Source organism: Neomonachus schauinslandi, chromosome 6 (genome assembly GCF_002201575.2).
Source record: "Neomonachus schauinslandi chromosome 6, ASM220157v2, whole genome shotgun sequence".
Classification (NCBI taxonomy): Eukaryota; Metazoa; Chordata; class Mammalia; order Carnivora; family Phocidae; genus Neomonachus; species Neomonachus schauinslandi.
In genome coordinates, this window is record NC_058408.1 from 97506735 (window position 1) to 97518967 (window position 12233).

Below are 12233 nucleotides of genomic sequence, written 5' to 3' on the forward strand. Positions count from 1 at the left end.
AAATAAACATGAAAATCACTCATAGCTGACACTCTCACAAATACCTGTTCATTCTGTACTGCACAGTTAATTGTACAACAGCATTCTTATTCTGCTCCAGTCTCTTGAATAAGCTTTCACTCATGCCAAGAGCTCTGTCAACAAATCAAATTCAGGCTTATCAGTGCACTGACATGGTCCCATAAGAAGAATCTAATTTAAAATTAAAATTTCAATGTCTGCTTACCTTGCTTCACGATTTAGCACCAGGGGAGGAAGCTGCTGATGATCCCCCACCAACACAAATCTCCGAGAAAAAAAAAGTGGCCCTAGGCAGACTGGCTGGCTAATTTGAGAGGCTTCATCCACAATACAAAAATCAAAAGTTTTACGAGAAAATATTGGATGGTTTATTCCCATACACGTTGTTGCAACTATACGCTAAGAACAAAGAAAGAAAATAGATGGGTTATCTAACATATCCAAGAAATGTAACTTGTTTTTCCCATATTTTATTTTACTTATTGATTTTATCTCTACACCCAATGTGGCATTTGAACTCACAACCCCAAGATCAAGAATCACATGCTCTACCAAATGAGCAAGCCAGGTGCCCCGCCATTTTTTAAATTTAAGGTTCAAAAAGATTTTTGTCCCAAACAACAGGAATCCCCCAATATTATTTAATTCTGAAACATTTATAGTATGCAAAAAAATTTAACTTTTTACTACAAATTGAAAAATCAAGTAAATTCTCTGGACACTCTTAACAATGCTCAAATTTGGATATTTCCAAATAGAAATCTGAAACACTCAAGAGGAAATAAGTTAATTATTTTTTAAGTTTTTATTTATTTAAGCAATCTCTACACCCAATGTAGGGCTCAAACAAGAGTCACATGCTCTTCCAACTGAGCCAGCCAGGCACCCCAATAATTTAATTATTATTAATTTTGTTTTTTAAAAGATTTTATTTATTTACTTGAGAGAGAGCGCGAGAGAGAGTGGGGGTGGGGAGCCCGATGCAGGGCTCAATCCCAGAACCCCTGGATCATGACCTCAGCTGAAAGCAGCCGCTTAACCAACTAAGCCACTCAGGCGGCCCCAATAATTTATTTTTAAATGTCAATCAGGACTTCACTTCTGGTAAACTGGAGTACTTTTCCTCACTCCTCCCACAAAGTACAACTAAAAACTCTAAACATTATATATAAAACAATCATAAGAACTCTGAAAGGTGGAGAAAAGGTAGACCATCTAGGGACCTTGGGACCGGAGGAACAGTAGTTTGTTCCCTGGGTTTTCTTTGGCCCTCGTATATCCCAACTTTGGAGCTGAAGAATTTAACAACCCAGGAATGCCAATGGGCACAGACCAAAGAAAGCTCAAACAAAAGCCAAAGGAACAGAAAAGGAAAGCCTAGTACACAGAAATCTTGTATACAATAGCCACTCTACCCTAACCAAAGACCACAGAAAACACTGTAGTCTTACGCCCCGTTGATGCCAGCAAAGGAACTCCAATATCCTACTGGGGCAATTACAGAGAAGGCCAAGTAGGGAGCCAGGACTTTAATCCCTGCTGAATGATAATAAGCCCCCAACGTCAGTGGAGACCATGTGGGGAACCTAGACTTTCACCCCTATCCAGCAGTAATGAGGAGCTCCTAATCGTTACGTTAAGAGGCCAAATGGGAACTTGCACTTCAACTCCCACCCAGCAGTAATGAGGTGGGGTACCCTCTTGCCCTATCAGACTAGTGTCAGAGGAAGCCAGCTAAAACAGAAGTATTAAATAACATAATGCAAATGTTCAGGTTTCATCATAAAATATACATAACCATGGGCACCTGGGTGGCTCAGTTGGTTGAGTGTCCGACTGTTGATCTCAGTTCAGGTTTTGATCTCAGGGTTGTCAGTTCAAGCCTGAGTGTGGAGCCTACTTGAAAAAAAGGGGGGGGGGCACCTGGATGGCTCAGTTGGTTAAGCGTCTGTCTTTGGCTAGGTCATGATCCCAGCATCCCGGGATCAAGTCCCGAGTCGGGCTCCGTGCTTAGCGGAGAGCCTGTTTCTCCCTTTCCCTCTCCCTCTACTTGTGTTCTCTGTCAAATAAATAAAATCTTTTAAAAAAGTACATAGGGGCACCTGGGTGGCTCAGTTGGTTAAGCATCTGTCTTTGGCTCAGGTCATGATCCCAGGGTCCTGGGATCGAGCCCCGCATCGGGCTCCCTGCTCGGCGGGAAGTCTGCTTCTCCCTCTCCCACTCCCCCTGCTTGTGTTCCCTCTCTCACTGTGTCTCTCTCTGTCAAATAGAAATAAAATCTTTTAAAAAATAAATAAAAATTAAAAAATACATTAAAAAAAAACACATAACTGGGAAGATCTCAAACTGAATGAAAAAAAGACATACAATAGATGCCAACACCAAGGATGTCAGAGATGTTAGAATTGTAGGACAAAAATTTTATTGTTTTTAAGTTCATTTTTATTTTTTTAGTAATCTCTACACCCATTGTGGCACTCGAACTCATGACCCCAAGTTCAAGAGTATAACAAAGATTTTAAAGCAGCCATGATAAAAATGTTTCACTGAGCAACTATGAACATAGTTGAATCAAATAAAAAACAGAGTCTCAACAAAGAAATAGAGCATAAAAGAAAAAGCAAATGGAAATTTTAGAACTGAAAATATAACTGAAATTTTATTTATTTATTCATTTATTTATTTTTAAAGATTTTATTTATTTATTTGACAGAGAGATACGCAGCGAGAGCGGGAACACAAGCAGGGGGAGTGGGAGAGGGAGAAGCAGGCTTTCCGCTGAGCAGGGAGCCCGATGTGGGGCTCGATCCCAGGACCCTGGGATCATGACCCGAGCCAAAGGCAGACGCTTAACGACTGAGCCACCCAGGCGCCCCAAACCTATTGTTTTTATCCATATTTTTGCTTACTATGTTCTGCTCTCCTGATGTTCCAAATTTCTGTTCTTTTATCATTCCCTTTCTGTTTAAAGATCTTCCTTTACCCATTCTTTTAGGGTAGTAGGGCAACTGGCAACAAATTCCCTTCGTTTCCCTCTCCCTCTGCCTGCTGCTCTGCCTGCTTGGACTCTCTCTGTCTGTTTCTCTGTCAAATAAATAAATAAATAAAATCTTCAAAAAAACGGGTTTTTCATTTCTTCCAAATTATATTTGATGGTTGAAGCAAAAATTAGAACACAGTCTGACGTAGTCTATGTAGGAAAAATATTAAGACAATCATGAACAGGAGAAGATAAGGGACATAAATGGAGGTGACCTTTCTAACTTCACAAGCTCACTAGTAAAATGACAAAATCAATGGACTATAAGTTATATATATATATATATATAGTATAATGCACAGAGCAACAGAGCATCCACTAAAAGCTATTCAAAGTGATCACTCAAAAACACTATAGAGAAATCAAAATGGAATTCTAAAAAATGTCCAAGTAAGCAATAAGGCAGGAAAAAGAAAACAGAATCAAAAAAGAGAGGGGCGCTTGGCTGCCTCAGCCGGTAGAACATGTGACTCTTGATCTCAGGGTTGTGAGTTTGAGCCCCATGATGGGTGTGGAGATTGCAAAAACAAAACAAACAACAACAACAAAAACCACAGGAAACATAAAACAAAAAATAAAATGGCAGACTTAAGCCCTAACATGTATCAATACTTACGACGAATATAAATGGTCTGTATGTACCATGTACCTTTTAAAAGACAGGGATCAAAACAATTAAAAAACAGATTGGCAGAGTAGCTAAAAAACATTATCCAGATATCTACTTTATACAAGAAAGTCACTTCAAATTTAATGATATTGGCATATTAATAAAGGATGGAGGATCACATTGATAGATTTTCTTGCTGAATGATCCTTACATCATGGGAATAAATCCTACTTGTTCACAGCATACAAACCTTCTAATACACTGCTAAATTTGATTTGTGAATATACTATTGAGAATGTTTGCATCAGTCAAATATGCCCAATGGGTGTTTTTTTTTTTAATATTTACTTAAGTAATCTCTACACCCAATGTGGGGTTCAAACGCATGACCCCAAGATCAAGAGTCACATACTCTTCCAACTAAGCGAGCCAGGCGCCATGGGTTTTTTATTTTTAACACAGGTGCAAAAGGAGCTCAGTGGAGGGATGAATGGTTTTTCAAGGAGTGGTGCTGTAACAACTGGACATCAATAGGCAAAAAAATGCACCTTGACCTAAGTGTCACACATCATATAAAAATAATGGTCACAGACTTAAATGTAAAACTTAAAAGTGTAAAACTTTTAGAAAAAAAACACAGGAGAAACTTTCAGCATCTAGAGGTAGAGTTTTTAAACTTGACACTGAAAGCAGAATGCATGAAAGTAAAAAATTTAAATACTACACTCTATCAAAATTAAAACCTTTTCTACTGCAAAGGCTCCTGTGAGGAACATGAAAAAAAAAAAAAACTATAGAGTGGGAGAAAACATTCAAAAATATATCCATTAAAGGACTAACATCTAGAACATATAAAGAACACTCAAAACTCAACAGTAAAAAAAAAAAATCCAAATGGGCAACAGACAGAAAGAGACATTTCACTGAAGAAGATACAGAGAAGCAAATAAGCACATGAAAACATCAATAATCATCATCAGGGATATGCAAATTAAATTCACAATGAGGTATCATTATATACCTATATACCATAACGTCCAAAATGAAAAACAGTAACTCCACCAAATGCTGACAAGGATCACTCATACATTGCTGGTGGGAATGTGGAATGTTACAGCTGCTTTGGAAAACAGTTTGGTAGATTTTTTTTTTTTTTTTAAGATTTTATTTATTTAGGGGCACCTGGGTGGCTCAGTCATTAAGCGTCTGCCTTCGGCTCAGGTCATTCTCTCAGGGTCCTGGGATTGAGCCCCGCATCCGGCTCCCTGCTCTGCGGGGAGCGTGCTTCTCCCTCTCCCACTCCCCACTGCTTGTGTTCCTGCTCTCGCTCTCTCTAACAAATAAATAAAATCTTAAAAAATAAATAAATAAAATACAAATAAAAACTTCCCAGAAAAATGTAAACATTAAATAATAAAATAAAAACTTCTATATCACAGTCTCAAAGTCTAGAAATACTTATCGTTAGACTATTCATGTACCATTGCTTTAATTCAAACTGGCTAAAAAATCCTGATTATTAGTAGTTTTCTAGGTGTGATATTATAATAATACATGTTTGGTCTTCCTCTGGGTTCCTGACACAGAGCTCTTAAAACCTTTAGAATTTCGGTAGTGTTAGGGGTGAGAGGATTATCTTTTGTTATTCATAGTAAATCCCTTGCAACCATACCTGCATTTATGTTAATGAGAGGATGGGAGTTGGTTGTCAGAGGAACTAATCTAGAGATTAAAGGGTTAGAACTTTCAGCCCCATCCCAACCCCGACCCCTCTACTTAGGGAAGGGTAGAGGGGATAGGGATTGAGCTAATCACCAACCACCAAATCAATGATTTAATCAATCGTGCCTACATGATGGAATCTCCATAAAAACCCTAAACAAAGGGGTTCAGAGAGCTTCTGGGATTGGTGAACACATCATGGTGCTGGGAGGGTGGTTCATCTAGACGGTATAGAAGCTCCGTATCCCTTTCCACATTCCTAACCCTATGCATCTCTTCCATTTGGCTGTTCCTAAATTGCATCCTATATAATACATCTTGAATTCTGTGAGCCATTCTAGCAAATTATCGAACCGTAGGATGGGGTCATGGGAACCCTGATTTATGGCTGGTTGTTCTGATGCACAGGAGGCCCCGGACATAACTGAGAACTGAAGTGGGTGGTGCAACCTTATTAAGGGGCTGAGCCCCAAGCTGTGGAATCTGCACTAACTCCGCTAGTGTCAGAAGTGTTGTGAGTAGAGAGAGACAAGCATTTTCCATAACTAGGATATTTTAAACTAGGAAATGGGAGCCCTGAATAATAAACTAGAAACCATTTCAGTTCAAAAGCAAACAGCAAACTATAAATTAATAAAACTGGTCAATGTGACTGAATTCCCCAGAATGTTTCTCCACTCAGTCTGGCTACTCAGGCTGGTGTTATTATGCAATAACAGTACTTACGTGACTATTGTAGAGTTCTTCCAGAAGAGCTAAAGATTTAATGGACTTGGATCTGCAAATTTCCTCCTCTGTGAATTTCTGGATGTCTTGATGTACCTTCTGAGTCTGACCCAAACGCAAAAAGCCTATTTTAAACTTTGCTAACTTCAAAAGAATATTGTCAACAGCAGAGTGTGTATAGCTGGTCAACAAAACACTAAAACCACAGGCATAGAGAATTCTTACCTAATAATGAATAAAAGAAAGGAAAATAACATTACTTTTAATTCCAGATATTAACATGCTTATATTTTTCAAATAGAATCAGAAAACTTAATAGGAAGCGTATCTTAGAGTTGAGCCAAAGTAAATATTTAAAAAATTATAAAGGCAAAATGTTTTATGAAAATCCCATGGCATTATCTTATTAATTAGTGGTATGTTAAAATATATTATTAGTAATAATAAAATTGAGTACAAAATACAAACTTTGAATAGCACCTGGCACACAGTATCAATCAATCAATATTTCTTGCCATCATTATGATTATTCTAAGATTAGCACAGAAATTTACTGACATGGAAAAAAAAATCCCAGAAAAATCTATTTCAACACCTCTGTATAATTTATTATTTTTTTAAGGCAAGGAAAATATACAATGATACACATGCCCCCAAATGAAAAAGATCTCAGAGAATCCTAAATGCAAGAAACCTACAACATGATTACAACTTTTTGTGACTTAGCTTTTTATATTTTTCATGTCCTTCTAAAAGGTTAATTTGAAATAAAGCCTTTTGATTTAAAATTCAGCCCTTTTGATAGAAAATATCACATTCTCCGAACTGAGAAGCTGATTTAAATCGTTAGTTTCTAAGCAAAAGAATAATAACCTTACAAGAGTACATATTGTGGTTGTTTTTCCTGTTCCAGGCATACCCACGATGAGTGTGTAGTCTTTTGAAAGAAGTACCTTTTTCATTGCTTGCCTCTGAGGTTTATTCAAGCCTACATTTAAATTTAAAAATAACAGGAAAAAAAATGCTGGATTTCAATGAGCAAATTATAAGAAAAGCAGCCTCTATGCAAGTCTGTTCTTCAGTATGTCTTTTTAAAGTAAGATAATGTCATGGTGATTAAAGTATATATGTAAACTACTTCCCAAGAGAATCTGTCTAAAAATTATAAGTTTAATAAGTTATAAAACTGCTAGACTAGAATGTACTTTGAATTATAAATACAACCAAGAACAATCAATGGAAGGAGACATGCTGATTATCACATACCTTTTAGAATGCAGGCAACTGTATCCTTTGCATCATATGGAAGAACAGAACTGAGGTAGGATATAAAGTGAGGTTCACGAAAGTCAATGATTAAATCTCGAAGTTTTTGGCTGAAAAGAAAAAAAAAATGTCTTTAGTAATATTCCTTAGGAAAGTGGGGTAAATTTCAGATTCACTCATTGTTACAAACCTGACACAAGTATTTTCCATCAATTTAGAAAGATTTCCTAAGGGAGTATCTATATTACAAGTTTTTTCTTCCTGGTCCAATCTGAACAAAGTTGATTCTGGGAGTACTGACAAGTTCCTAAAACAGTGAAACAGATGTACATGAATGTTTTTCATTTAACATGGTCAGTTGGGTCTGTATAAGAAATACATTGCTGTGTGAAGCCTGGGTGGCTCAGTCGGTTAAGCACCTGCCTTCGGCTCAGGTTATGATCCCAGGTCTTGGGATCAAGTCCCACATCAGGCTCCTGGCTCAGCAGGGAGCCGGCTTCTCCCACTTCTCCTCCCCCTGCTCATGCTCTCTCTGACAAATAAATAAATAAACTCTTTAAAAAAAAAAAGAAATACACTGCTGTTTGCTAAAAGAATAAATGAGTCAGAATAGCTATTAAAATGGCTACCAGGCCCTAATTCATACTTGCCAATCAGACAAATAAGAATGGTGGACTGGCAGAAAAGGGAGAAAATAGGGCACAAGACACTAAGGTCAAAGCAATTATTCAGGAACCTACAATACTGCTGGCAATTCACTAGGCCTCACTTTGCAATCTAGCCTGGGCTCATCACCCCCAGAAGGATCCTGAGCACATGGCCCCTCTCTCCTCCAGTCTGGAGCACAGGTCTCTTTCCTGATGCCTTCTCCCACTCCTCCTCCAGCTCCTAAAATCCCGGAGTTCCCTAGGGTCCCCTCCCTGGTCCTCTGTACTGCTCTTTCTTGTCATTTCCCCTTTGGTTCTATGCCCTCATGTAGCTCTAAATCCAAAATCTACATCTTGAGACCTGACCCCACATTCCTTTTCCACCTGGTTGCTCAGCCAAGCTTCAGGTTCGGATATCCAGCAGGCAACAAGATCTTTCCACTTGGTCAAAACCCAGGCTATGAAAGCTCAATACATTCAAAACTGAACAAATCTTCATCCCTGCTGAACATCACCTCATTCTGTGGGTCTGATGCCAGTCAATAGCACTTGCCTCTACACCACTGCCTTATCCTTCCCTCTCCCTTCCTCTCACCCTCTTCCCAAACTCCATATCCAATCAGCATCCAAATGTCAGCCCATTTTACTTTCTAAATACTTCTCAAAATCACTCCATCCTCTCTGCCAAAGCTACCTCACCCTCAATCACCACTAGCCTGGGCCACTACAAGTTTCCTGGTTTCTATGCTTTCAGTTTCATCTCTATTAATTAACTATTCTTCACAACGCATTCACAGAAAAATGCAAATCTGATTATTATCACTCTTCTGTTTAAAACTCTTCAATACATCTGAATAGTCACAACTTAACATGGTATGTAAGACCTTCTATGAACTGACCTCCCCAATCACACTCCCTTCTTCATCTTTTACATTCCTGCACTTTCCTGAACATTCCACCTCATACTGTATCACACCATCATGTCTTTATTATGCACCACGTTCCTCTGTCTAGCATACTCTTCTCACACTGTCACCAGGCTAATTATTCTACCGGGTGAAGATCCAGAATGACCTTTTTCAAAAGCTTTCCCTAAGCCTTCTAAACTTCAGTTCAATGCCTCTCATCTATGTTCTCTTCAATTCAAACATTTGTCATATTAGACCAGAAATATGTTTATTTGTCTACCCACAAGATTATAAGCTCCTCAAGGATTTACAAAGCAGGATACACACTAAATAAATAACTGCAAGCTACCGCAGGAAATCCTAACAGATAAAAGAATTACTGTGGCTCATATTCCCATATCATGAAATCTAGACTAGGGCTGGCTGTGGCCAAACTAGAATTACTGACTCGTAGAGAACAAGTCTGGCACATCCAGGGCAGTTACCCAGAAGTCACTGCATCCCAATTGCTGCTCTCCATCCATTAAGATATGGCAAGGCATGGCCTGCACTTAAAAGTAAGGAAGGCTGAGAGTGCAGGAAGAGGGGAACGTAGATACTAGTGAGCATGGATAGTAGTCTCAACCACAAATGTTCATATCAACTATTTTATTTACTTAATATTTTTCTTTAAATGAACTCACTTTAACAAAGATAAATATACTTTATGTCACAACTATAAATGGAAAAAAATGTTTTTTAAAAAGATTTTATTTTTAAGTAATCTCTACACCCAACATGGGGCTCGAATCCACAACCCTGAGATCAAGAGTTGCATGCTTGACTGACTGAGCCAGCCAGGCGCCCCAAAACGGTTCTTTTTAGAAGGAAAAAATGAAATGGTGAGTGCCCAGAGGGCTACAAATAAGCTTCAAGGCTAACGGGATCTAGCCCGCTGCCATTCCCGTGTTGGTGAGAGCTAGATAAGATTATGTCCACATTAGCGTTACAAAACAGAATATACTAAACAAAAGTTGAGCATTTTGGTAGTTCCTCAAAATGTTAAACTCAAAATTAGTACATGACCCAGCAATTCCATTAGTAGGTATCTAAAAAGGAAAATAAGAATATATTCACATAGGGGCGCTTATGGGCGCTCAGATGGTTAAGCATCCAACTCTTGATTTCGGCTCAAGCCATGATCTCAGGGTCCTGGGATTAAGCCCATGTTGAGCTCTGTGCTCAGCAGGGAATCTGCTTCTCTCTCTCCCTCTGCCCCTCCCCTCACTTGCACCTCTAAAATAAAGAAATCTCTCTCTATATATATTCACATAAATATGTGTATGTGACTATTTATAGCAACACTAGCCATAACACCCAAAAAGTAGAAACAACTCAAATGTCCATCAGCTGGTGAATGGATGAGCAAAATGTGGCCTATCCACATAATGGAATATTATTCAGCCATAAAGAAATAAGGTACTGGGGCACCTAGGTGGTTCAGTCATTAAACATCTGTCATCGGCTCAGGTCACGATCCCAGGGTCCTGAGATCGAGCCCTGCATCGGCTCCCTGCTCCGCAGGAAGCCTGTTTGTCCCTCTCCCACTCCCCCTGCTTGTGTTCCCCCTCTCGCTGTCTCTCTCTCTGTCAAATAAAATATAAAAAAAAAAAAAAGAAAGAAAGAAAAAAAGAAATAAGGTACTGATAAATGCCAAAACACAGATGAGCCTCAGAAACATTATGCTAAGTAAAAGAAACTAGCAAAAAAAACCAAAACAAAACCAAAAACCATATGGTTCTAGTTATATGAAATACCCAGAAGAGGGGCACCTGGGTGGCCCAGTGGGTTAAGGGTGTGCCTTCGGCTTGGGTCATGATCCCAGGCTCCTGGGATAGGGCCCCACATCGGGCTCCCTGCTCAACGGGAAGTCTGCTTCTTCCTCTCCCTCTGCTCCTCACCCTGCTCCTTCTCTCTCTTACTAACTCTCTCTCAGAAAAAAAAAAGAACAGTATGCTAAGTAAAAAAAAGCCAGTCACAGAAGACCATATATGATCCCATTTCTATGAAATGTTCAGAATAGGCATATCTACAGAGACAGAAAGGAAAGTGGTGATTGTCTAGAGCAGGGGGAATGAATACCAAAGGGTACAAGGGTTCTTTCTGGGGTGATGAAAATATTCTAAAAGTGATTTTGGTGATGGCTGCACAACTCTAAGAATAAACTAAAAATGATGAATAATGGTTTAAATGAATAAACTGTGGGGCGCCTGGGTGGCTCAGTTGGTTAAGCAACTGCCTTCAGCTCAGGTCATGATCCTGGAGTCCCTGGATCGAGTCCCGCATCGGGCTCCCTGCTCCGCAGGGAGTCTGCTTCTCCCTCTGACCCTCCCCCCTCTCATGTGCTCTCTCTCATTCTCTCTCTCAAATAAATAAATAAAATTTAAAAAAAAAAAAAATAAATGAATAAACTGTGTATAGTATGCAATTTACATATCAATAAAGCTGTTACCCCACCAAAGGAACATTTCATTACCTGTCTAATAAACAGGTTACTGATGTCATGTTAATCTCCTTCACATATCCCCTAGACAAAGCAAACAGTGTTCTCTCTTCTCCACTTAAAATAATTCTATCACCTGCCATTAGATTTGTGACAGGAATGTCACCATTTTTACGTTGAAAATTATGTAAATATTGTCCATCACAAACTGTCTTAACACATTCTGTTCTAAGCAGGTTTCCAATGCAGTTGCCACTCTCCTCCCTATGAAACAGAAAGACAGAGAAAGCTTCCATTTACATCATATATATAAATACTATATTTGCATTTTTCCACAATTTACTTGTTCATCTGGCCCCTGAAAGCTATAATGCTAATACTGAGTCATTCATTTTTATGTTTTCCACAAACTACACTAAAGTGTTAGAAATGCTAAGGAAGGGGCACCCGGGTGGCTCAGTCATTAAGCGTCTGCCTTCGGCTCAGGTCATGATCCCAGGGTCCTGGGATCGAGCCCCGCATCGGGCTCCCTGCTCGGCCGGGAGCCTCCTTCTCCCTCTCCCACTCCCCCTGCTCGTGTTCCCTCTCTAGCTGTCTCTCTCTGTCAAATAAATAAATAAAATCTTAAAAATAAATAAATAAATAAAAGAAATGCTAAGGAAACATTCTATTAGTTATAAAATAATCTCTCATCAAAAGATCTCTAGACAAGGGCTAGGGAGCATATCCCCTGTTGCACCCACAGGCTGGGATCTCCGAACAACATGTGTATCAGCACTTTGAACCTTGAATGACACCCCTACTTCTATGC

General features: G+C 39.1%; 1 protein-coding gene across 1 annotated transcript in view; it reads right to left on the reverse strand.

Moving 5' to 3' along the window:
* The window catches only part of DNA2 (DNA replication helicase/nuclease 2), a 45518-nt gene that overhangs the window by 8678 nt on the left and 24607 nt on the right, over window positions 1–12233 (reverse strand). The window contains exons 10-16 of the mRNA XM_021699851.1: window positions 11456–11686; window positions 7576–7692; window positions 7386–7495; window positions 6998–7107; window positions 6120–6344; window positions 227–420; window positions 45–134 (exon numbers count right to left, since the gene is read on the reverse strand). Of these exons, the coding sequence (XP_021555526.1) occupies window positions 45–134; window positions 227–420; window positions 6120–6344; window positions 6998–7107; window positions 7386–7495; window positions 7576–7692; window positions 11456–11686 (1077 nt within the window). The remainder of the gene's footprint in view (window positions 1–44; window positions 135–226; window positions 421–6119; window positions 6345–6997; window positions 7108–7385; window positions 7496–7575; window positions 7693–11455; window positions 11687–12233) is intronic.